Below are 27729 nucleotides of genomic sequence, written 5' to 3' on the forward strand. Positions count from 1 at the left end.
ACGTCATGATAAACTCGAGATGGGCTAGAGAAGCTCCACCGTCTCAATGTATGAACTCCAGAAGCGAAATGTTGGTTTGGTGTCACTTGCTTCTAAGAATTTGTCAAAGGAGGTTTTGAAGTCTTTGAACTTGTCACTGTTGAGAATGACATGGTAGTTTGGATGTGGGAAAGCTTCAGCTAAGTTTGACAAAAGTTCCTTCACTCTACCCGCTTCATGTTCTGGAATAGATTCAAAATATGCATCCAGGAGCATCTGCTGCATCGCGTCTGACATCAGCTTATGGGCTCGAACTGCCCTGTTGTAATGCTTGCCGCTGAACACTCCATTCACAGACCCCACTGCAACAATCTCTGACTCAACCAGGATGTCTTGGAGACCACCATCTCGAAATCTCTTTCCAATACAGCCAAGAAAGGACATTGCAGTGTGGCATGCCCCAAGTCGAATTACCAGTCTCTTCATGAACTGTGCATTCTTCCATCTAATGAGCTGTGCCTTGCAATAGATGGCTTGGTCAACGACAATGACGACTGCTTCCAACTGTAACTTGTCGGCGATCTGAACACTTCTCTGCAGTATTGTTAGTACCGTATTCATTTCAGTCGGAGTGGCATCAATGACAGGGAGATACCCTATCACGCTCTTTGGTGGAACTTCAACACAAGACAGTAGTTGGTTGAATCCTGTCCAAGATGGCAGAGTCCCGTCAATGTTGTACTTGGTGATGTGGTATGCTAGGTCTATCGTCTTAGGGTGCTGGAGTAATGGGAAGTACGTTGCTCGATCCATTGGAACGCTGGTTGCGAATGTAGCGGGTCCTTCGTTTTTCCCTCCATAATATGTGGCAAGGTTCACTGCAGGTGGCTGCATCGATCTCTCCCGCGTCCTCTTAACTGTAGTGACTGGTGCTGGTTGTACTACTTCATGGGATTGACTTGGTCGCTGTATTATAATCCCATTGGTATTGTGCGTTGTTCCGCGCCCAGACAATGTCTCCTCCCCGAAGTCATTATTGTCCCATACGAGTGTGACATGCTTGCCCGCCTGAATGATTGATGGAAGAGCATCCTCTCCACGATGTAGTTCTTGGTTAGCCAGTGCAGTGTCATGATTTAAGACGACAGAGTTTGAGACGCAGTAACCAAACCCGTTCAGTAGGCTGATTAATTGGGCTGAACCTGAGAGATGACGTACTGTCATTGCAAGTGACAAATGTTTGGGCATCTGTTTCCTTCCCTTTGATTGGAGGTATATGATGTCCTGTGCAATTGTGAGAATTCTTCTATGTATTGTAGATTCCATCTTTACAAACTCATCAGAATCAGGTTCGTCTGACACTCCCACCATCCATGCAATAAAGTTATAGAGACAGGCAGGTACAATTGCTTCTGCGGCATTTGTTGTCAGGTGCTCAGAGGTTGGGGGCCATGGCATATTTGGCTTGATCTCATCTATTGCATTTCTCAATTGTAGCGCAGTGAAGTAGTGTTCTCTAAGGTTATTCTCAGTATGCCCAGGTTGCTTTGGTGGGGTTGGTTCAGAGTCGGATGTTTGTTCTGTCTCTGTTGTGTCATCACCTGAACCATGCATGGTTTCTTGCAACACTTTCTTTTCTTCAACCAGCACTTCAGTGGAGATGTCATTAACATACACAAGGTGTCCTTGGCAGCGCATATACGGGGTTAGAAAGCATAGTTGTGGAAATGTTTTCATCAGTCTTGTCTTGAGAAAGCCACTTTTGTAGTTTGATTCTATTCCGTGTGTTGCTTTGATTTGTTTCATGAACATGTCATTAAGTCGTTTCAGTCTGTAGATTTCCTTGTTGTCTATTATAAGATCCTTGACTGTTGCACAAAATAATGTGTATGCTTCTGAGTAGTTGGAGTCTCCTTGTTGCTCTGCATTAGGTGTTGTTGCTAGCTTGCCTAAATACCGGGTATACTCCTTGTAGCAGCGACCATGGTATTTTACCTCTATCGCAACACAATCGCGGTCTTGAATTTGAAGCAGCAGGTTTGTATTGTTGTTGTCTTTAGCAGCTTGCTGCAGTCTTGGTGCCTCAATTGTTGAGCACCTTGTTAGAGGCTCTTTTCTTCGTCCCCTTTTGCCTGTATTGATTGTTCTCTCTTTCTGACAAAGGATGCATATATTAGGCAACACATATTGGGATCTGGCTGAACATTTGGGCTTGCCTAAGCTGGAGCGTAGAGCACGTTTCTTGACTGGTTGTGGGCCTTTATGCACCTTGTCAATGTTGACGTTGATGTCATTGCATGTTGAAGCTGCAATAAATACACATAAAAGAAAACAATTAAAATTATGTGAGTTTAAAATGTCTCGACCTCAAGTCATGGTTAGCCCGACTAGATTCCCTCCCCCCCCCCCCCCCCCCTTCCTCAGACTTCCTTTTAAAAATTTATTTGTTTCACCTCGGCCCTACCTCCTTGCATAAATATTGGACAGTTCCTTCAATTCAAAATCGTTCGACTACACACAAAATCATTTTACATATACCTCACAAAAAAAAAAAATCAAACTAAGTTTTGAAGCATTGTCATGATTTATTATTCAAGTTATTCAACCTACCAGTATTGGCTGCATTTTCTTCTCTCTTTTTCATGCTGCTTTGCACCCTGCTCACTCATTGTTTGTCGGTAAATCGTGAATAACACACTTGATGAAACGCTGCATCATGCGGTATAGCTATAGCAGGTATTGTTACCATACTGTTGCCACGTTCGCCGAATTCGTCAGCGTGGTTCTTCACAAAATTTCTCTATCACTAAAATCACTATATCACTATATATCACTAAAAGGTATTAAACTTGATCTTTTGGCCGGAGAAATGCACATATAACAGCGTTTCTCGCTCCCACCCTCGTCACCGTCGCTGCTACTGGAGGCCGCCATTTTGTTTACTCGCAGCCCGAAGCCCAGACATCGTTCGTAGCGCGAATAAGCGCGATCCTCATTGGTCAATACATCGAAATGCGTTCGAGGCTAAACGGAGATTTTGGAAATAAAATTATAAATTTCAACATTATATTACAGACTAACGTACCAGAATCTGACTTGTGAAAAGTCATGAACATTATTTCTTAATTTTTTCTATATTATCATGCCAATTTGATGCCCACCCGATTTTCAGGTCACGAAATGAAATGAAAAATTGGAACACCTGGCAGTCTATGACTGTCAAAGAATTTATTTTGATATATCTCGGAATTAGAGGAGAAAAACATCATTTAAGAATAAGAATAAAAGCTTTAATGCAGTAAAACAGGCAAAATCTTTCCCAAAAAAATTTCCAAAAAAAATTCCTCGAGCCGGAATAATATCCTGAGCTTAACCAAAAACGAATCAATTCTTCCTTATCCCAAGGGCAATCATCGCACCAACTTTCACACAAATCCGTTCAGAACGTTTCCAGATATCTTGTTCACAAACACATGAACATACGAACACACACACACACACACACACACACGGACGGACACGATCGAATGCGTTACTCGCTGGCGGGAGTAATAAACCTGAAAATCGCAGAGCCAGAACCAGAATTATTTATTTGCTCTGGAAAGCCCATGCGAGGTTTCTTCTTCTTCAGCCTCTCACAACCCTGGGTGAATATGCGATCTTTTAAAAGAAAAGTTGGAATTTTGCCAAATCTGTTTTATTCGTTTGTTAATATACCTCAGCCATTGACAAATCTGGAACTACGTTTTTATAAGTTCATCAAATACTGACACTGTGAATGACATTCACTGAGCTAAATGTTGATATCTCTTCTGAGGTAAAAAAACAAAACAAAACAAAAAAACAGTTTTAAAGCATTATACGTATTAAACGATACATTTTATGAAACGGAGAAACCTAATACACACTGTGATGGTTTTAAAATGACAAAATATGTCTTTATTAGAAGAAAAAAAAAATGAACATTGAAGACGACGCTGCTAAAAAAATACACCGCTGTAACATATAACCACGAGTTTAAACTACATTTACAACAAATATGAAAACTATTTTCATATCACAATGTTAAATATAGAATATATAGAAGATAATGTAAAAAAAAAAATGAGCCCTATCTTCCAATGGTAAAAAAAATCCTTCAAAAAATTCCTGGATCCGGAATAAAATCCCGAGCTTCACCAAAAACTAATCAATTCTTCCTTATCCCAAGCGCAATCATCCCACAAACTTTCATCCAAATCCGTTCAGAACCTTTCCAGATATCTTGTTCACAAACACACAAACACACACACACACACACGGACACATGTGAATGCATTACTCCCTGGCGGGAGTAAATATCCGAGTGTTTACACACACTGCTTGACTGACTCACTGACGGACACCGCGCGATGCTCATACCCGGACTCAAAACGGGCCGGATATTGTAATTGACTCCATCTGTCTGTCCGTCCGTCACGCCGCCAGTTAATTACGTCAAAACGTCAGAGTTATGGCAAAAGTTCAAATACCGAAAAATATAATTACCTGCACTTTCTTAAAGAAACTTTGTTTATGCAATCAACATTAGACGACGCATGGAATATGTAACAATTTCTTGATTATGACTCCCCCGGTTCATACTATGCAGAGGTTAAGAGACTTAGGGTCACAGGGGTCAAACCATAGTTATTTTTAACATCAATGGTGTCCTGGACGTTACCCGAGCGTCCTGTCTGCCAACATTAGTTGGTGGACGTAAAAGATCCCACAGTGTCCTTCGCTCATTAAGAGAAGGCGAGCTATCGCCGACATCCTGAACACATTCCAAAGTCGTGCCCCATAAACGATTTCGTCGAGCATCACACCTGGCCAGCCGATTCATGAAAGACTTGGCCCAAAAACCTCTCCCGGCCAACCCCATGAGAACATGGGAATAATTGTAGATGTTAGAGAAGAAGAAGAATTATGGGGGAAATTAACCCTTCCATAACTCTGGGGAAGAGGGGGGGGGAGATATAATTGGTCTGCAAAGGACCAAATCTTCACCAGTAATGATAATAATAATTTTTATTAGTAATAAAAAATATTATCTATCTATCTATATCTATATAATTATAAAATTGAAATCTTGCGTGTTTGTGTGTAACATTCGATCGGTCCGGGGGCGTGGCTTACCCCTTTGAGAGAGTAGTAATATCCACCATTTTATTAACTCGCATAGCTTTGAGGCCTGTTTTGTAGGCCCGTGGTGTCTTGCTCTCTCTCTCAGTTTTATTTCAAATCAAATTCGATATATCATTTCATTTTTCACAGTCGCTAACATAGTTTTAGACTCGGTTGAAAAAAAACGGGAAGAAAATCCGATGAAAGTTTCCGTTTATAGAACGAAATGAATTCTGAAAGGCCTGTAACTTCAAGGCCATTGAGTCTGTTTCACGCCTTTATCTTCAATCTAAGTCGCCATCTGATTTCATTTTTATCGATAGTTTTAGACTCGGTAAAAGAAATAATTGAGAACATTCACGCACACACGGGAAATTGCAGAGATATATTTTAAAAATCGCGCCACGTTGATATACGAAAATACACCGCCTAAAATAACAGGCATACAGTATATATCTTCGTCATTTCATTCGACATTATTACCCGGAAGTAAAATATGTTTCAGGAAATTACCGAGAGATATTTCTTCGATTTTTTTTATTATTTATATGCGCATACACTTTAAATAGGTTTATTTGAAATCTTTAATTTTCACAATGTAATTTATTTGTCATTTGATGATCGGCAAAACGATAGCACAAACACAATACTATTTGCAGGAAGAATGTCGTATCAACCCTCCGACGGCGCTACGGACGTGGACAACGAATCACACCTCACGTCTATGGACGCGAATAGCAACATCCGCACGAATCAGTCATCAATGATTTTCATTGACGCGCCTGGAGGCACAGGGAAGACGTTTCTTATTAACCTGATTCTCTCTAAAGTGAGAGCGAGTGGAGAAGTTGCCCTTGCGGTGGCCTCATCTGGCATAGCTGCTACCCTCATGCCTGGTGGAAGAACAGCGCACTCAAGGTTCCAAATCCCTCTGACACCGAGGGAAGATGGCGTATGCAACATCGATAAAAATTCCACTATCGCAGACCTCTTTCGAAGTACAAAACTCATCGTGTGGGATGAGTGTCCTATGATCAGGAGACAGAGTTTCGAGGCTGTGGATCGCACGTTGCGTGATGTATGTGACAAAGACGAGCCTTTTGGAGGGATCTTGACGATATGCTGTGGTGATTTCCGTCAACGTGATCGGAGATAAGGGCCGAAATCACGTGTCACAGGTAAGTGATTTAGAACGCTGGAGAGGTGAGCCTTATGGCTTGCTGGCCCAAATAATCTCCCTGATGATGTCCAGCGTTCGCTTTAGTTCTATTCTCATATCTATTCAAACTGACATTGACCCAACGGGTCATGGGTCGTCTAGGGGTAGCGCATCATCATCATCATTGGCTGAGGTGTAGCATCATTGGCTGAGGGGTAGCATCATTGGCTGAGGGGTAGCATCATTGGCTGAGGGGTAGCATCATTGGCTGAGGGGTAGCATCATTGGCTGAGGGGTAGCATCATTGGCTGAGGTGTAGCATCATTGGCTGAGGGGTAGCATCATTGGCTGAGGGGTAGCATCATTGGCTGAGGGGTAGCATCATTGGCTGAGGGGTAGCATCATTGGCTGAGGGGTAGCATCATTGGCTGAGGGGTAGCATCATTGGCTGAGGGGTAGCATCATTGGCTGAGGGGTAGCATCATTGGCTGAGGGGTAGCATCATTGGCTGAGGGGTAGCATCATTGGCTGAGACGTAGCATCATTGGCTGAGGGGTAGCATCATTGGCTGAGGGGTAGCATCATTGGCTGAGGGGTAGCATCATTGGCTGAGGGGTAGCATCATTGGCTGAGGGGTAGCATCATTGGCTGCGGGGTGGCATCATTGGCTGAGGGGTAGCATCATAGGCTGAGGGGTGGCATCATTGGCTGAGGGGTAGCATCATTGGCTGAGGGGTAGCATCATTGGCTGAGGGGTAGCATCATTGGCTGAGGGGTAGCATCATTGGCTGAGGGGCGACATCATTGGCTGCGGGGTGGCATCATTGGCTGAGGGGTCTTCTCCTCACTGCTCATTACTAAAAACTGCTCTTCTATGTGAGGATTGATAAATAAAAGCAATTAGAACCAGTAAATTTAGTTTTATATGGCATTTTGCCTCTCTATTAGAAAGTGTGAGAAAATTATATATCTTCGCCATAGGTTGACCTTTGACCCCCACTGTAACCATGGTAACCCCTTAATTATATATAATAACATTGACCCAACGGGTCATGGGTCGTCTAGTTATTAATAATAATAAGTAATTGGACAGGATTATTACCAATTTCAGAAGAACATTAACCGGAAGGATTTCCAACTTTCCTTCTTGACACTATAAGCTCTGTCAAGAGCTTTGGTCTCCACCACCATCTCCACCACCACCACCACCACCACAATGACAATGCTTAACCTTGCAGAGTTTTGGTCTCCACCACCATCTCCACCACCACCACCACAATGACACTGCTTAACCTCGCAGAGTTTTGGAAAACCAAATGAAAGAAGTGGAGATGGACCTGGAATCGATGTACCTTTTGTATTCAGACTTCACCTGATTTCTCCGTGCCCAATGGCATCCTGGGGTGGTCTATTCTGCAGATAATGAGGAGGGTGATAGTATTTAAGGCTCCATACAGTCCACTACGAGAATGGGATAAAAATGAGCCCTCGCTGGATTATAACAATCATCTCATCATTAATCCACATGGGTCAGTGTGCGCGCTACAGCTGGTCCATAATCACAGTGTGCCCGCCTTGGGCATCGGATCGGGCATCGCCATGGGTGCTTTACTCGGCCAAGCAGTACAAGAGACATGGTTCACTGATACAGCAAACTTGTCAACAGAATATGTGTGGGCCACAAATGGATCCATTATTTACAATCATTTTTTGGAATTTTTCATTACTCCAGGTACTCTGAATAATACATAATTTGTGAAAACCCAGGTGTTTTCAAAAAATTGGAGAAATGTTTATAACAATTGGGTTTTTTTTTGAATTGGAGAAATCTATGTTGACGAGATGGGCAGGCAGGATGGCTTAGAGGTATATGCACTCCCCTCCGAGCCGTCATCAGATGAGCATTAAGCTGGGTGCCCTGCCTGCCAGAATTGGTTGGTGGAAGGTACAGATCCCACAAGGCAATGGCAAAACCACCCTGCGCAACCTGTGCCAAGCAACGTCTTCGGCAAAAAACAATATTGTAACTATAATGTAGAAAATTTCAAGTAATGCATGTATCCCTTGGATACATCCAAGCAAAAGTATTTTAAAAAATAGCCCTGAGTGGGCTGACTGTCATCCCTCGGAGGCTCCCTGATATGAAATCGGAAAATGTAAGACCGAAAGATCCTGTGGATCATCGAGTAGCAGGGTTGCGTCGGCTCTCGGAGCAATCGGTTGGTAAATAAGGGGCAAGTAGGGATCCAAAGTTTCAGGGGGTAACTCACCCTGGGAGCCACCATGATCCGAAATCGAAAAATAGAAGCTTGAGCTACTGCATTTCTCAGGGGTTGTGGGCAGCGAGGTCAGGATGGTAATGGGGCGGTAATGGGAATGAGGCTGGAAGTTGGACAAATCGGCGAATATCCTGATGGTTAGTCCATGCAGCACTCCATTACAAGCATGGAGACACTCGCAAGAGACACTTCTGAAATTTGACATTCATGTGCCAAATTTCAGAAAAATCAGCCAGGTGCTGAGGGAAGAGTAGCAAAATAACAAAAAGTTAACGGACCGATGGATGGAGGGACGGACGACTGGACGGACAGACATCCGGACACCAAGGCCCATTTTATAAGTTAATCTCTTCGAGAACCGAGATGAGATGACCTAATGTGGCATTGCAATGGTAGAATATCTAACATGGTGCCATGTTAATTAAATTAATTCCATGTGAGGGGAATTATAAACGAGCCAAGCATTCGGAAGTATGATTCTGACCCCGAGGGCCTGGCATAAGAGTTGGTGTAAGTGGGTGAGAGACTTGGGCTTTAGGCGTGTGTGTTATGATGCCCAGTTCCAGTGAGAGTTATCTGCGGTCCAGCAGACCATCAGGGGTCTTTCATTTTGATCAGCTATGGCCCAGTAGACCATTAGCGGTACCTCATATTGATCAGCTATAGCCCAGTACACCATTAGCGGTACGTCATATTGATGAGCTATGGCCCAGTAGACCATTAGCGGTACCTCATTATGATCAGCTATAGCCCAGTAGACCATTAGCGGTACCTCATATTCATGAGCTAAGGCCCGGTAGATCATTAGCGGTTAGCGGTACGTCATATTGATGAGCTAAGGCCCAGTAGACCATGAGCGGTACGTCATATTGATGAGCTAAGGCCCGGTAGATCATTAGCGCTACCTCATATTGATCAGCTATAGCCCAGAAGACCATGAGCGGTACCTCATATTGATGAGCTAAGGCCCAGTAGATCATTAGCGGTACCTCATTATGATCAGCTATAGACCAGTAGACCATTAGCGGTACGTCATATTGATGAGCTAAGGCCCGGTATATCATTAGCGGTACCTCATATTGATGAGCTATGGCCCAGTAGACCATGAGCGGCACCTCATTATGATTAGCTATAGCCCAATAGACCATGAGCGGTACCTCATATTGATGAACTATGGCCCAGTAGACCATTAGCGTTACCTCATTATGATCAGCTATAGCCCAGTAGACCATTAGCGGTACATCATATTGATGAGCTAAGGCCCGGTAGATCATTGGCGGTACCTCATATTGATGAGCTAAGGCCCGGTAGATCATTAGCGGTACCTCATATTGATGAGCTATGGTCCATTGGACCCTTCGCGTTGACTAGCTGTTGTTCAGCAGACCATTAAGGATCCCTATTGACCAGATGGAAAGCAGCAGACCATGAAAGATCTTTCGGCTTTCTTGCTGCAGAAGAATATTGAACGAGGCAGTAATGGGGTTCATGCCGAGATCAATGAGTGAAACTTTTATTCACCTTCAAACCTCAGCTCTCATCCTCTAGAGAGCATCAGATGCTTTATTTCATCATCTTGGCTTGAAGAATAGGATTATGCTTTGGATGGAGTGCAGATTGGGAAAGAGAGAGAACGAGAGGTAAGGAGAAAGTGAATGAAATCTGATAAGGTATTGAGAAGGACTAGTACTTCACAGCTCAAGACAAACTCTTTCAGACTAAAGGTATATCTGTAGCTGCAGTACCACATATACCTGCATCCTGCAACCTACCCCGAGGTACTTGGTCATTAGGCAAAGATGACCCAATGGACCTCAACGTCTCCCATTCCACGATACCTGAAGCTCTGATGCTCTTTTGGCGTGTGTTTGCAGATTTGGCGAAAATACGACGTTGACCACAGCGGGTACATATCGGCAGAGGAACTGCGGGTGAGTCTATTGTGTGTGACTTGTGCATGAAGTGTTAACACTTTAAAAATGAATATAGAGTAAAAACTTCAAATACCAACTCGGTTCGTTTTGCAAACGCTTAATGGCACCGGCGTATTTGATATACGACAACATAATCATGCGTTCATAAACGAGGCAAATATATGCATGCAAGATAGCTTTTTGCAAGATACCTTTTAAAGGCAAGATACCTTTTACCAAGATACCTTTTTGCAAGATACCTTTTAAAGGCAAGATACCTTTTTACCAAGATACCTTTTACCAAGATACCTTTTAAAGGCAAGATACCTTTTACCAAGATACTTTTTGATACCAAGATACCTTTTAAATACCAAGATATCTTTTAAATTTAAATACCAATAAGCAAGATACCAAGATACCTTTTAAATTTGCAAGATAACTTTCAAATATATGCATGAAAGATACCTTTTAAATACCAAGAAACCTTTTAAAGGCAAGATACCTTTTACCAAGATACCTTTTAAAGGCAAGATACCTTTCACCAAGATACCTTTTTGCAAGATACCTTTTAAAGGCAAGATGCCTTTTACCAAGATACCTTTTTGCAAGATACCTTTTAAAGGCAAGATACCTTTTACCAAGATACCTTTTTGCAAGATACCTTTTAAAGGCAAAATACCTTTTACCAAGATACCTTTTAAAGGCAAGATACCTTTTACCAAGATACCTTTTAAAGGCAAGATACCTTTTACCAAGATACCTTTTAAAGGCAAGATACCTTTTGCCAAGAAACTTTTTGATACCAAGACACCTTTTAAATACCAAGATATCTTTTAAATTTAAATACCAATAAGCAAGATACCAAGATATCTTTTAAGTTTGCAAGATACCTTTCAAATATATGCATGCAAGATACCTTTTAAATACCAAGATACCTTTTAACTGCAAGATAACTTTTACCAAGATACCTTTTTGCAAGATACCTTTTAAAGGCAAGATACCTTTTACCAAGATACCTTTTAAAGGCAAGATACCTTTTACCAAAATACCTTTTAAAGGCAAGATACCTTTTACCAAAATACCTTTTAAAGGCAAGATACCTTTTACCAAGATACCTTTTAAAGGCAAGATACCTTTTACCAAGATACCTTTTGATACCAAGATGCCTTTTAAATTTGCAAGATAACTTTCAAATATATGCATGAAAGATACCTTTTAAAAACCAAGAAACCTTTTAAAGGCAAGATACCTTTTACCAAGATACCTTTTAAAGGCAAGATACCTTTCACCAAGATACCTTTTACCAAGATACCTTTTAAAGGCAAGATACCTTTTACCAAGATACCTTTTGATACCAAGATACCTTTTAAATACCAAGATGCCTTTTAAATTTGCAAGATACCTTTCAAATATATGCATGCAAGATACCTTTTAAATACCAAGATACCTTTTAAAGGCAAGATATATTTTACGAAGATACCTTTTAAAGGCTAGATACCTTTTACCAAGATACCTTTTAAAGGCAAGATACCTTTTACCAAGATACCTTTTGATACCAAGATACCTTTTAAATACCAAGATACCTTTTAAATACCAATATATCTTTTTAATTTAAACACCAATGAGCAAGATACCTTTTAAATTTGCAAGATAACTTTCAAATATATGCATGCAAGATACCTTTTAAAGGCAAGATTAAAGGCAAGATACCTTTTAAAGGCAAGATACCTTTTACCAAGATACATTTTGATACCAAGATATCTTTTAAATTTAAACACCAATGAGCAAGATAACTTTTAAATTTGCAAGATACCTTTCAAATATATGCATACAAGATACCTTTTAAAGGCAAGATACCTTTTAAAGGCAAGATATCTTTTACCAAGATACCTTTTAAAGGCAAGATACCTTTTACCAAGATACCTTTTAAAGGCAAGACACCTTTTACCAAGATACCTTTTGATACCAAGATACCTTTTAAATACCAAGATACCTTTTAACGGCAAGATACCTTTTACCAAGATACTTTTTGATACCAAGATACCTTTTAAATACCAAGATACCTTTTAAAGGCAAGATACCTTTTACCAAGATACCTTTTGATACCAAGACACCAAGATACCTTTTAAAGGCAAGATACCTTTTATGAAGATACCTTTTAAAGGCAAGATACCTTTTGCCAAGATACCTTTTAAATACCAAGATACCTTTTAAATTGAAGTACCAATAAGCAAGATAGCAAGACACCTTTTAAATTTGCAAGATACCTTTCAAATATATGCATGCAAGATACCTTTTACCAAGATACCTTTTGATACCAGGATACCAAGATACCTTTTAAATACCAAGATACCTTTTAAATTTAAAGACCAATAAGCAAGATACCAAGATACTTTTTAAATTTTCCAGATGCCTTTCAAATATATGCATGCAAGATACCTTTTACCAAGATACCTTTTGATACCAGGATACCAAGATACCTTTTAAATACCAATATACATTTTACATTTAAATACCAATAAGCATGATACCAAGATACTTTTTTAATTTGCAAGATAACTTTCAAATATATGCATGCAAGATACCTTTTAAAGGCAAGATACCTTTTACCAAGATACCTTTTCAAACCAAGATACCTTTTAAATACCAAGATACCTTTTAAAGGCAAGATACCTTTTACCAAGATACCTTTTGATACCAAGATACCTTTTAAAGGCAAGATACGTTTTACCAAGATACCTTTTGATACCAAGATATCTTTTAAATACCAAGATACCTTTTAATTTTAAATACCAATAAGCAAGATACCAAGATACCTTTTAAATTTGCAAGATACCTTTCAAATATATGCATGCAAGATACCTTTTAAAGGCAAGATACATTTTACCAAGATACCTTTTTGCAAGATACCTTTTAAAGGCAAGACACCTTTAAGCAAGATACCTTTTGATACCAAGATACCTTTTAAATGTAAGTACCAATAAGGAAGATACCAAGATACCTTTTAAATGTAAGTACCAATAAGGAAGATACCAAGATACCTTTTAAATTTGCAAGATACCTTTCAAATATATGCATGCAAGATACCTTTTAAAGGCAAGATACCTTTAACCAAGATACCTTTTGATACCAAGATACCTTTTAAATGTAAGTACCAATAAGCAAGATACCAAGATACCTTTTAAATTGCAAGATACCTTTCAAATATATGCATGCAAGATACCTTTTAAAGGCAAGATACCTTTTACTAAGATACCTTTTGACACCAAGATGTGAAGAAGCAGCTCTTCGTTTGCAAAAGAAGTCCACAAACAGTTTGAGAATGACGCAGCTTTATTAAATACCAACTTATACAGATCCGGAGGAAGCGAACATCGACAGCACGACTCGCCCTTGTGCCACGTTCAGCCCTTCCTAAAATGCATTGATTCACAGTTCACTTAAATAGGAACATGCTTATCAGAAAATCTCCGAGAGAACAAAGGAACTGGCGAGAGTTCCTCCCACCGTTATCCCTAGCCCCCACCGTTATCCGCTCTGTCATTCGGGGGAGTGCAGCACGCACCGTCGAGATCCGGGCCAGATGTGTTTCAGGGCTCCGAGGTGACAGGAAATATAACTCACAAAAGAGGGAATCGCATTCTTTGGTTCCGTTAAGATCGTAAAGTAACTGAGTTTGCCTGATGAGTTCCAGGTGTAAAAGGCACCTTTGGTTCACCTTCTTCATTTTTAAACACAAACTGAAGCATGTTTATTGTAATTCAGGCGCCGCTATGATTATATGGAATATAATTAATGTTTTTAATGATCTATCAAAAGGTTTATGTCTGCAATCCGAGCATTCTACTTGAAACTACACATTCCACGCGCGTATAAACGTCCGCCAGCCCGCGGCTCGAGGCGCCATCTGCGGACCGAATGGAGAGAGTTTATGACCGGGCTTATCTTGCATCGAGAGGGCACACGGAGGACGAGCCATCCGTCCAGCACGAAATGCATCGAGTACTTTCCCATTTATCCACAGCAAAGCGAAAACCCCTTTATTTACTTATGAGAAACATTAAGCAACATTTTAAATTATAACATATTATTCGACCGACGTCTTATACAGAATTCTAAGCAATAACGAATCTACGACTTGACATTCCTTCCTCTTGTCTCGTCGAGACAAAGTATCTTAAGAGACAACGTGCCACATCGGGCTTTATTGAAAAATAATTGTGTAATGCGGGTATCTCCCAAGGGCATATCGTGCGCCCAAAGCGCCTCGCCCGTGCATTTGGCGAGCGTGTCGTGCGGTGCGTGCTTGGAACCTGAGGGCTCAGAACATGAAAGTCCATTAACGTTTCGGATCCACAACGAAGGCGTCTGGTCCAGATGAGGTTCTGCCCCGCCAGAGGGCCAGCAACCTCCCCTGCGGAACTTGCTCCCCCCACCCTTTGCAGACGCGGTCCTTGCAGATCTTCGAAGTTAATCAACGATCATGCCCATGAGGTCCCTCACGTGCTGCTGTTCTGGGGAATACATAATATTGTCAGTATCTTGTGTCTCAATTTCCTGGTCAGGGTACAGAGCGTAAAAATCCGATTCACTTGAAGCATTTGAACTTAATACATATGAAGCAAAGAGAGGAACTTCCTTTATGTCAAAGTCTCCCTTGGGCGCCTGGTCGGCTTGCGGGTCTAGGATATCCACGTCGGGTCCCTCGACCGCCAGGCCCAGCGTCGCAATCAGATCCATAGTTGGGTTGAAAGGGGGCGTGCAGCTGTCGGCTTGTAATACATAAGAGGCGTTAGCCAGTACACGCAAGGGGTTTATAGCACAAGTATCACAGTCATCACATACACCGTTACAGGCAGCAGCCAGTTCCCACATGGGATCCGCACAAGTATCACAGTCGTCACAAAATTCAATACAATTTTCTGGAGCGCTGGTCGCAACTGCCTTGTTGAAGGGCCCGTTCAGGTCGACGGCCTTTGTGGTCAGAGCCATAGTCGTTGTCGGCGGCTTCTTCACTTTCCATCCTGTAAAATACTTTCTCATACAGAGGAGGACTAGAGATTTCATTAGTGCCCCCCAAATTACTACCCCGATTATCACAGCCAGTGCGGTCAATAACCACTTCACTATGGTGCCCGTCCATCCCCGGAACCAGTCAGTGAGCCAGCTAAATTTATAAGAATTTTCGCGCGCGATCCGATCGATCGTCAGGGTGTGGCTAGTTTCCCTTAGTCTCACTATTGCGGCTGACACTCCTTCAGACGGATCAGGTATGTAAGTGCAACATTTTCCCTCTATTATTCCGCATACCCCCCCTTTCTCTGCCAGGAGCATGTCCAAAGCCACCCGATTCTGCATCACCATTGTACGCATGTGAATTACCGTGTCCAATAGTATGTCATGAGCCGTAGCGGTGTCGTTTGCCACCTTTTCTAGGGCCAAAGCCAATTTGTCTATCCGGAAACTATCCATGACTGTGCCCGCTCCTGGGAAGAAGAAACCAAACACCTTTTCCCATAGGCTCCCGTGTAGTTTAGTGGTTCCATCTTCGTTCATGACTGACCTCTTATAACGCCTGTCCAAGGACTTTGGGTCTAGCTCATCCAGTATCTCAACGTCAGGAAGGACTGAACCCAGATAACATGTGCCCCCCCAATTATTTGGTAAATAGGGGTAAGCCTTGTCGCCGCATATAAACATTGTCCCATGGGGTGGGACCAGGTGGGTGGATAAGCACTGGAGTCCCTTTACCACCCCATTAATCCTACTAACCCCCCTAGAGAATGTTATGGCCGTTATGTTGTGGTTGTGTTTATCTTGCAGTACTATTCGTAATGTAATCCCCGAGCTCCCTTGTCCCAGCTTCCCGGGGAGAGTGTAGGCGCATTCTGATTCTCCCATACGCAAGTGGCCGGAACCCTGGAGGCAGACCGTCCCTTTCTGTGGTTTGACCCAGACGGGGGCAGGCCTCTCGGCCACATGGGCAATCATTGACGGGCGATAATTAAATTGTCGATTGCAACTCTGGCCGTTGTCAACCCCTTCTCTTTCCAGCGTGGTGACTAAACATGGGGAATCGATAGGTTGTGAGCAGAGGTCATTGAGGGACAAGGGTAGCACTATCATGTGTATTCCTGTGGTGCCTGCTTGGGGAAAGCGCATGCACGACCAGCAGTGTGTCCTATTTTGAATTGTTGCCACCTCCCTGGCCACTTTCCAATATGTGTTTTCACCCTTCTTTGGGGCCTTATCCTGGGGTTGCGGCGTGAGTATGTATTCGTTGCATCGTATGTAGTTCTTTTCGCCACCGGCCGCGCCAGGGGTCCAGACGCTGCACCGGACCTGCATAGTCATGCCTTTCCCTAGGCGTGTGCGTGTTTGTAGCTTAAAATCAGGGGTTCCCCATTGGTATCCTGGTTGGGCCAAGGTCTTAATACTAGCTTGCCCGTCTTCTCGGAACTCTCGTATCTTTCGTAGTACAATGCCAACGCGTCCAGGCCCTGCCGACAGTGCTAGCCATCTTACGGCTACCCAATTTGTGTACAGGGTTTTTTGTTCGAAACATGGTAGTGATACTCTTTGTCCCCATGTTACGGTGAGGTGTCGGGTTCCGTTTTCGCATCTATTGGGATCGGAGCTTCCCCTAGCTGCTGTTATTTGAATCCATAGTATCATACCTATGATTAGGCCCATCCTTACTGTGGTTGCTGTGGTGTAGTGTCTGGTGCTTGTATGGCCAACTTACAGTGCGTGGCGTGGATCCACGAAGTCTTGCCCTCGCAAAAGACTGCCGTTGGTGTAGTCAGCAACACCTGGACTGGTCCCTTCCACCTTGGTTCCAAGGCGTTCTTGCGGGTGAAGTGTTTTACGAGCACGTAATCGCCGGTCTGGAAGTCGTGGATGGCGTGGCTTGTTGGTTCAGGCAACGCCTCTCGTACCCGGGCGTGAATGCTGCATGCCACATTGGACAATCCTCTGCAAAACTTTAAAAGCATGTCATCCATCACAGGCAAGTCAAGTTTGGACATGTCCATCGGTGCCGAAACAGGCAAACTCATAGGTCGTCCCATTAGTATCTCGTGGGGGGAAAGGCCCGTGGTGCAGCCCGGGGTGGACCGGAATACTCATTAACGCCAGCGGGAGTGCTTCCGGCCACTTCAAACCTGTGTCTGCACAGATCTTGGCTACCTTGAGTTTCAGCGTCCCATTGGTGCGTTCCACAAGTCCCGCTGATTGTGGGTGATAAGCGCAATGGAAAGATTGTTTCACGCCCAGTGCCTTTAGGATGCCCTTAATCACCTCTCCCGTGAAGTGGCCCCCTTTGTCTGACGAAATTTTCTGAGGGATGCCGAATCTGCACATGAAATCCCGCACGAGGCGCTTGGCTACTGTCGGGGCGTCTGACTTAGCGCATGGATAGGCCTCGACCCATTTTGTGAACATGTCCACGATTACCAGGACATATCGGAACGACATACTTGGTTCCATGTTAATAAAATCGAACTGGACATGACAGAAGGGCCCGATTGGTCGAGGATGGCCCGCATTATGTGGGTGCCTAGGAGGTGCCCCCCTGTTGTGTTGTTGGCAAACCGCGCATGACCGGCACACCTCTGATGCGATTCGCGACAGTCCCGGTGCCGCCCAGGTATAGTTTATCTGTTCCATCACCCCCCTCTGGCACACATGGCCATTTTGATGTCCCATACGTGCCAGCCAAGGCAGTAGTTCCTTGGGTGCTATTGGTTTTCCGTGAAGGGTCCACATCGCATTTGGTCCGGGGCGTGTGGCCCCTCGTTTTACCCAGTCATTGTGTTCGGCTGCTGTTGCTGCGTTTTGAAGTTTTATAACGTCCTCATTAGTTGGTGAGGCGGTGATGATGGTGCACCCAATTTGCGGGGAGGGGGTAGGTCCTGAGGTCGGTACGTTGGCAGTTTGCGTGTGTGCCCCCTTTGCTCGCGTTACCATCGGCATGTTCCGTCCTATTTGTTGGTTGGCCGTTTTTCCTGCCGCTGCGTCTGCTCTGGCGTTGCCTCGGGCGACGTCAGAGTCTGTCTTTTGGTGGCCGCGACATTTAATTACCGCGATAGCGCGGGGAAGCAAGATGCTTTGGAGTAGCCCTTCAACCAGTTCGCCGTTCTTTATGACCGAACCCGCGGATGTGAGAAAGCCTCGCATCTTCCAGATTGCCCCTTTGTCGTGAACTACCCCGTGCGCGTATGCTGAATCTGTATAAATGTTGACGGCCAGGTCCGCCGCCAAGCTGCATGCTCTAGTCAAGGCGCACAGCTCCGCCTGCTGGGCGGAAAATGTGGGCGGAAGGCGCCCACTTTCTACCGTCTCACTATCTGAACACACCGCGTATCCAGATAGCAAAGAGCCGTCCCATCCGCGTTTAGCCGACCCATCGACGTAGTACACACGATCGGGGTCGTCGAGGGGAACGTCCTTCAAGTCCGGACGTACCGTGGAGACTTGCTGTACTACATCGACACATACGTGGGGTTCGCCCTCCTCTGGGGTGGGCATCAGTGAGGCCGGGTTGAGTGTAGTGCAACGTTTAATGGTGACGTTGGCGGCCGTAATCAGTGCTGTTTCGTATTGCATTAATCTAGTGGTCGACAAGTGTTGTGTTGTCCGCTGTAGTAACAGTGAAGTGACGCAGTGCGGTACCTGTAGCGTTACCGGGTGCCCCATCACAATGTCCGCTGTCCTTTCCACAGCGTACCTAGCCGCTGCCACGGCTTGCAGGCACACCGGAAACCCTTGCTCGACCGGTTCCAGCTTTTTACTAAAGTAGGCTACCGGTCGTTCCTTATCTCCATGAGTCTGTGTCAAAACGGACTGAGCAAAACCCCTTATTGCATGAGTGTAAAGGGTGAATGGTTTCGCATAATCGGGGAGTCCTAAAGTCGGTGCCGTTACCAATGCCTTTTTCAGCCCCTCGAAACAGCGCATCAATTCGTCCGTCCAAACCAAGTAGTTTGGTTCTCCTACTCTAGTGGCTTCGTACAGCGGTATAGCAAGTAGCGCGTAGTCAATTATCCAAGAGCGGCAGTAACCCGTCATACCTAGGAAGCGCAACATCTGTCGTTGCGTACTTGGCCGTGGCGATTCCATGATGGCGGTCACCCGTCCAACATGCAGTTCTCGCTTCCCGTGTGAAATGGCATGGCCCAAATAGGTTACTACCTTCCGTACAAATTGGAGCTTTCTCCGTCCCACCTTGTGGCCCTTGGCCGCCAAGGCTCTTAGCAGGGCCATGGAGTCCCCTTCACAGGCTTCCTTGGAGGGGGAACAAATCAACAAGTCGTCAATGTATTGCAACAACACCGAACCCCCTTTTAGTTCCACGTCTGCCAAATCGCGGTGCAACGCTCGGGAGAACAGGGTGGGGCTGTCGGAGAACCCTTGGGGTAACACCGTCCAGGTGAACTGGCGCCCCCTAAAGGTGAAGGCGAACAAGTATTGTGACTCGGGTGCGATGGGTACGGAGAAAAAGGCCGAGCATAAGTCAATGACGGTAAAATGTGTTGCGTCCGGTGGAATAGATGTCATAAGGCCTTCCGCGTTTGGTACCACCGGGTGTATGCCTTGTATGACCTTATTCACTTCCCTCAAATCCTGCACGAACCTCCATTTATCCTGCATTGGTTTCTTTACGGGCAAAATTGGTGTGTTGCATTGGCTGTTAGTTTCTACAATTATTTTCTGTTTTACCAAAGATTGAATCACTGGCTCTATGCCCGCATCGGCCTCGTGCCGCAATTTATATTGTCTCACGTTTGGGAGGGGCATTCCTGGTTGGACCGGTATTACCAGAGGTTTGGCATCGCGAATTCGCCCGACATCGTTGTCGTGTTGGGACCACAAATCGGCCGGAACCTCCTCCAAAAGGTCATCGGACTCGCCCGGGCCCTGAGACACCGTTCGTACAACGTGGTTGCCCTTTGGGGGCAGGTCTGTCTCTTCAAATTTTCCTTCTATACTCTGCTCCTCAAGGGTGATCAAATACCCTTCGTCATTGTCGAGCATCGTCACTGTCCAGTGGTCCACTTCATAAATGGCGCTGCACGGAATTTCTCGCAAGCGCCCCATCATCCATCCTACACTTTCCGCCGGCCATCCTTTGGCGGTGGTGAGGGTAACATGGGCGTCCACCCCTGCGGGGTACTGAGACAACGCCCGCTGTTCCGCGGTTAGGGTTACCTCGACGCCTATTCCCTCCCGTCCAACCCATATATTTGACAATATTAGGTCCGAATTCTTACCTATTGACCCCTTTATCTTTCCTCGGTACTCGTCGTCATCGCCCCTAGCATCGTAGTAGGCCGTGCAATGGGGAGGGTTGTCCTTTATGTCTGTTGTAATTTGGTGTACGTGCAGCCAATCTCGCAATCCGTCACTCTGGGAGCATACTGTGTCTAGGACGTGTGCCCAAGAGGCCAAAGCCCCCTTTTCCAGGCTCCACCAGTAGGCGGTGGGGCCGGGCCGAGACAATGCCGTCATTAACAGATCGCGTTTGGATTCCGCGACATCTACAAAAACTCCCTGCTCCGTGCATGAAATTTGGCAGCCTAAACGGCAAAGTAAATCCCGTCCCAACAAGTTAGTCGGGGCGGTGGTAGTCATCAAGAAAGCGTGCCTAGCCTCTAATGGGCCGCACACCACTCTTACCTCTTCTGAAATGGGAAGCGCTTGGGGCAAGCCTGAAACTCCCACTATCTGAACATCTCTATCAGTGGGGCGCAAAGATGGTAGCTGCCCTTCGTTAATAGTACTGCGAGTCGCGCCCGTATCTACGAGAAAGTCTACCGGTTGCCCATCCACGTCTAGTGTCCAGGTCGGCTCCTCGGTTGGTGTCATAGTCAAGAGGGGGGCATTCTACGGGCGGCCCGCCGGCGTCCCGTCAATAGGCTACTTGATTTCTCTGTGGCGGGTATCCCTGGCGGGGCCCCCGGCAATCACGTTTCCAATGTCCCATCCGTCCGCAACGGAAGCACGCCCCTTGTGGAGCGGTGGATGCGGGATGCCCGTTGTAGTGAAATCGTATCCGTACTGAACCCGGGTGGGGATGCTCGCTGCTCGCTGTCATTGTGTCCCCACTAGGGGCGTGACTATAAGACCCGTTACCGTGTCAGTGCTCCGAGACTTCTCCCTTGTGACATGTTACATCGGTAGCCTCGTTAATGGTACGCCTTTATAGAATATCTAGCTTGCTTGCATTGACTGATATGAATGGCTTTATGAGATGTCGCATCGTATGCTTATTGTGTATTTCCACTTACAGGAATGATGTGATGATCTAAATGCAATTAAACCAAACCGTTGGACTACAAGTTGTGCGGACCTGAATGGTTTTCCACAACACTTAATTGCATTTATGATCTGCTGACATGGCTGGCAACAAGACGTTGACGGTGTCCATTTTCAGCGCCGACCCACAAGCCACGGACGGAGGCTTGCAACTCAAGCACTGGCTCAAGCAACTGGAGCATCTCTTTAATGAGCCTGATACCGCTCCGACGCCTGCCGCGAAGCTGGCAATATTACACTCAAAAATCGACTACCGGGTCTACCACTCGGTCGCTCAATGCACGACGTATGATCTTACCGTCGCGGAGCTCAAGCGGCTTTACATAAAAGAAAAAAGCCCTGTGTATGCGCGTTATTTGCTGCAGACGCGACGGCAGCAACCCAACGAGCCTATGGATCATTACGCCCAGGAGCTCCGGCAGCTCATGCTGGACAGCGCCCAGCCACGGACTCCCGAGCAGGCTAAAGATGACCGACTTTTAGATGCCTTCATAGCAGGGGTCTCCTCTCAGGAACTACGTCTCAAACTCTTGGAGAAGACCGACCTGACCTTCGCTACGGCGGTAGAGCAAGCGACGGTGTATACTGAAGCGCGGATGCAATCGAACGCCTATGATCGCACGCGCCTTTTGGCGGGCACCTCACTACACGCCCGGCCGGAGAGGACCAATGACGAGGACGTGGATCCGCCTGCTGAACTCCGGGATGCTCCGGAGGATGACCCTACCCTGACAGCTGCCGTTACGACCAGCAGACCCAAGGCCTTGCGCGGGGCCGCATGTTTTTTTTGTGGAGGGCCTCGTCATGCCCGAGTCGTGTGTCCGGCACGTGACGCTATTTGCCATTTGTGCTCGCTAAAGGGACATTACGCGAAAGTGTGCAAGAAATCGGCACGCGGCTCGCGGCCCTTCGACACGCGCAGCCGCGGTCGCGCAGGCGCGGCAACCTTGAACGGGCTTGTAGCAGAACCCACGAGCCCAGCGCCTTACCCGTCTTCGAAGGGGAGGGCCTCTCGCTGCGGCCCGCTGGGCGCTCAGACAACCTTGACTGGCGCCACCGGAAAGCCACCACCGTCTCATTCTCCATCGGGGACAAAGGCCGCGTCCTTGGCCAAACCTCGAGCCACGCAAGGGAAGAAACAGCTTTCGCATACTACGGAAGCCTTCTGTCAAAGCGACCAAACGAAAAAGGCGATTTCGAATACTACTACGGAAGCCTGTTGTCAAAGCGACCAAACGAAAAAGGCGATTTCGAATACTACGGAAGCCTTTTGTCAAAGCGACCAAACGAAAAAGGCGATTTCGGCTACAACGGAAGCCTTTATCTGCCAGGAGTGTCAAAAGGCGATGTCAATTACTGCTGAGGCCTTTTCTCATCGGATTTTGAATCGCGAAACACCGGAATGCTGGGGAAAGCCCTCTGATGACGATAATGGATTCCCCATGGTCAACGCAGACTCCGGTCACGATCGCAAAACTGCTGCTGGTGTAGGATCCACCCGCGAGGCTGGTCCGACCCATTCGGGGGGCTCAGTCCCGCTCCCAGCTGCCTCGTCTGGCCTGGCTCAAGCCCTTATTCCCCTTATGGTTGAGGGCCATTGTGTTCAGGCCTTGGTGGACACCGGATCTACGGATAGTTTTATCGACCAGCGACTTGTGCTCAGGCATGGATGGCGGATCGGGCGGTCTACACGACGGATCTTCATGGCATCCCAGGGACTCCGGCTTAGCACAAAAGGGGAATGCCGATTGAAACTAGTGCTAAAGGGACGGGTTTTCCCTGATGTACACCTTATGGTTTTACCCGCGTTATGTGCTGATATTCTGCTAGGACACGATTTTCTTAAGCTGCATGGACGTCTGGTAATGGAGTTCGGTGGACCTGACACTCTTGTTGTGGGGGCGGACGACGCGCTAACGGTGTGCGCCCTAGCGCAAATGGACGTCCGTCCGCTTTCGCTGTTCCCCAATCTAACCTCCGACTGTACCCCTGTCGCGGTAAAATCGAGACGCTACTCCCGCGCGGACATGCAATTCATTGCGGACGAAACGACTCAGCTCTTGAAAGACGGCATCATAGAACCTAGTAGGCCACCGTGGCGTGCCCAGGTCTTAGTGGTGCGCAGTGAGGCCCATCGCAAACGCATGGTAATCGACTATTCCCAAACGATTAACCGCTTTACACAGCTGGATGCCTACCCCCTTCCGGGGATGGACGCGCTAGTGCAACAGGTGTCCCAGTATTCGGTCTATAGTACTCTCGATCTCCGTAGTGCGTACCACCAGATCCCTATCTCTAGGGCGGATCGTATCTATACCGCTTTCGAGTCGGGGCAGCGGTTGTACCAATTTACACGATTGCCCTTTGGGGTGACGAACGGGGTCGCTTGTTTCCAGAGGGCCATGGATGACCTCGTTGCGCGGGAGCACTTAACCGATGTTTTCGTCTACCTCGATAACCTTACGGTTTGTGGATATGACCAAGGGCACCATGACGCTAATCTGAAGCGCTTCCTTGAGGTCGCGCAACGGTATCACTTAACTATGAACGAGGATAAGTGCCGATACTCCCTACGCACCATAGATCTTCTGGGGTACACCGTGACCCATGGCTCTGTCTCTCCGGATAAGGAACGTCTGCGACCTTTGCTCGACATGGCCCCTCCCTGCGATCGGGCTTCCCTGAAACGCGCCCTTGGGCTGTTCGCCCATTACTCCAAATGGGTGCAAAATTTCTCCGCGAAACTTCGCCCCCTTGTGGCCTGCGACACCTTTCCCCTGTGTTCGGCCGCATTGACGGCCTTTGAAGGACTTAAGACCGACATCGCCCGAGCCGCCGTAGCAACCATTGACGAGAGTGGCTCGTTCGTCCTCGAAAGTGACGCCTCGGATCAGGCCATCGCGGCGACCCTCTCCCAAGGGGGACGTCCCGTGGCTTTCTTTTCACGGACTCTTACCTCCGCTGAGCGGCGGCACTCGTCCGTTGAAAAGGAAGCGTATGCGATCGTCGAGTCTATTCGGCGATGGCGCCCGTACCTACTCGGGCGGAGCTTCCAAATCATCACGGACCAGCAAAGCGTTGCGTTCATGTACGACACCTTACACGCCCAGCGCATTAAGAACGAGAAAATCACTCGCTGGCGTATCGAACTCGCCGACTTCTGTTACACCATCAAATATCGCCCAGGGAAGGATAACCAGGCCGCCGATGCCTTATCGCGCCCCACTACATGTGCTGGTATCACCTCGTTGGAGGGCCTACGGGTGCTGCATGCTACTGCGGGCCATCCCGGCGTAACGCGTTTCGCTCATTTCGTGCGGAGTGGGAATCTCCCTTACTCGATTGACGATATCCGCCGTATCTGTCGCGACTGCGCTATCTGCGCGGAAATCAAACCGCGTTTCTATAACCCCCCTATGGGGACTCTGGTGAAGGCTACACGCCCGTGGGAACGCTTGGCGATGGATTTCAAGGGCCCTTTGCCGGTGTCGAGCGGCTCTCGCTATCTGCTCACTATCGTTGATGAGTACTCACGATTCCCCTTTGCTTATATGTGCGCGGACATGACTGCTGCCACGGTGATGCGTTGCTTACAGAACTTGTTCTCAATGTTCGGTTACCCGGCCTATGTCCATACCGACCGGGGTGCAGTCTTCTTGTCTCAGGAGGTGCGCGGCTATCTGCTCCAAAACAACGTTGCGTCTAGTTACACCACGCCGTATAGACCCCAGGCTAATGGGCAGATCGAACGCTTCAACGGGATTATCTGGAGGGCCGTCATGCTCCATCTCCGGACCCACGGCCGGGGCCTCGATAAATGGGCTTGGTCGCTACCTGCGGCGTTGAACTCAATCCGGGCACTCCTGAGTACGGCAACTAACCAAACTCCCCACGAGCGTCTTTTCCACCACCCCAGGAGCTCGGGGTGTATACGGTCTTTGCCCAGTTGGCTCGCTGGGCCCGGGCCGGCCTACCTTAAACGGGCAGTTCGCGCGAGCAAGTACGACCCCCTTGTGGACAAAGTGCAGATTCTCCAGGCTAATCCTGAGCATGCTCGTGTGATGACGTCTGATGGTCGTGAGACTACTGTCTCCGTTCGTCATCTTGCCCCTTGCGGGGTCGACGACCTTAGTAGGGAATCGGACGGACCAGTCGAACCCGTCTATGAGACTATGACCTCTCCCGACGCTCCCATCGCCGACAGTCCACCGACCCTCCCCCCGTCGAGACTGCCCGGGTCCGACGACTTGGCGTTACCCCCTTCATCACCCGACCCTGTTGACGCCTCTGACACCGGGGATACAGTGTTACGAGACGCCGTACCCGGGGAATTTCGAACGCGTGCTGGCAGAGAAATTCGCCGCCCGGCCCGCTACGGTTGGGCCGACTAATACTCCGCGCCCATGCTGACGCTCACTCGCTTTTAGCCGCGCGGCCGTATAATTCTGACGGGGGGGGTGAATGTAGTGAAATCGTATCCGTACTGAACCCGGGTGGGGATGCTCGCTGCTCGCTGTCATTGTGTCCCCACTAGGGGCGTGACTATAAGACCCGTTACCGTGTCAGTGCTCCGAGACTTCTCCCTTGTGACATGTTACATCGGTAGCCTCGTTAATGGTACGCCTTTATAGAATATCTAGCTTGCTTGCATTGACTGATATGAATGGCTTTATGAGATGTCGCATCGTATGCTTATTGTGTATTTCCACTTACAGGAATGATGTGATGATCTAAATGCAATTAAACCAAACCGTTGGACTACAAGTTGTGCGGACCTGAATGGTTTTCCACAACACCCGTTACTATTGCGCTGACCCTGTTGCGTCGGACGCCTCGCAGGCTGTTGGTTCCGCTGTCCCCATTGTGGCGGCCCATTCCCGTTTGCTCCGCTTGGGGCCCAATAACTTGGGGGAGGCCCATCGATTTGGGGAGGGGGTCCCTGTGGATACCCGTTCTGGGGAGGGGGCGTTTGTACTGCCCAGGTCTGTGGAGGGGGTGGTTGCATGGCCCAGCTCTGCGGCGGTGGAGGGGGCCCCTGCATGTTCCAGTTTTGGGGAGGGGGCCCTTGTGGGTTCCAATTTTGGGGAGGGGGCCCTTGTGTCCGCATGTCGACTCGTCCATTGTCGTTGTCATCAGCGTCATTTTCGTTTTCGTCATCGCGCCCCCACTCTTCGTTGGGCTCTAACCTGGTGTCCCGATTCTGGGCCCATCCTTGGCCTCGATTTCCCTTCTTATTTTGGTTGAGTTGGTCCCGTTTCTCCTGGACGAGCATTTGCAACATGTCGTCCTTAACATCGGCCTTCTTCTCGTCGCCCTCGCCACATTGTTCGGCCGCTTCGACTAGTTGGTCGGTTGGGGTGTTTCTCCATCCTATCATAGCCGTTTGAATGCGCTTCTTAACTGCCGGTCTCATTCCTTCTACAAAAAAGTTGTTCACTACAGCGTGAGGGAGATCTTGTGCCCGCACCTGGCCCAGTCCTCCCCACTTTAACACTGCTCGTTCTACCCTCTCTTTCCAATCGAGGGCTGCTTCGCCATGCTTCTGTTTTAGGCCGTATATTTTATTCCAATCTGGCCCCGCGGCTGGCATCAGTGCGGTATGTACCCCGGCCAACAATAAGTCGACCAGGGCCTCCCAATCGGCGAGGGTCTGGGCCGCGGTTTGGGCCGGGGGCGGCGCTACATTTGGCCAGCGTGCGTGTACTTTGGCCTGGTCCCACACCCGCGCGGGCAATACAGCCTTCCCCATGTGGCAGACGTCCCGCCAATCTGCGCCTGTATTTTGTATCCACAACCGCATAAATTCCGGTATCTGACCGGGATGTTCAGCCAGCAGGGTTCTCACCCGCTCCTGCATAGACGCCAAATCTGATTCTCTCCAGGGTATCCTGATGTTAATGGGTGCCCCCCTGTTCAGTCCTATTGTTTTTAAAGGACA

The 27729-nt window shown here is 47.2% G+C and overlaps 1 protein-coding gene across 1 annotated transcript in view; it reads left to right on the top strand.

The window, feature by feature from the left end:
• LOC137412634 (secretagogin-like) overlaps window positions 1-27729 on the top strand; it is a 187026-nt gene that overhangs the window by 89661 nt on the left and 69636 nt on the right. Inside the window, exon 5 of the mRNA XM_078785138.1 lies at window positions 10437-10493. Coding sequence (XP_078641264.1) covers window positions 10437-10493 — 57 coding nt within the window. The remainder of the gene's footprint in view (window positions 1-10436; window positions 10494-27729) is intronic.

Source organism: Myxine glutinosa, chromosome 9 (genome assembly GCF_964187855.1).
Source record: "Myxine glutinosa chromosome 9, kmMyxGlut1.1, whole genome shotgun sequence".
Taxonomy (NCBI): domain Eukaryota; kingdom Metazoa; phylum Chordata; class Myxini; order Myxiniformes; family Myxinidae; genus Myxine; species Myxine glutinosa.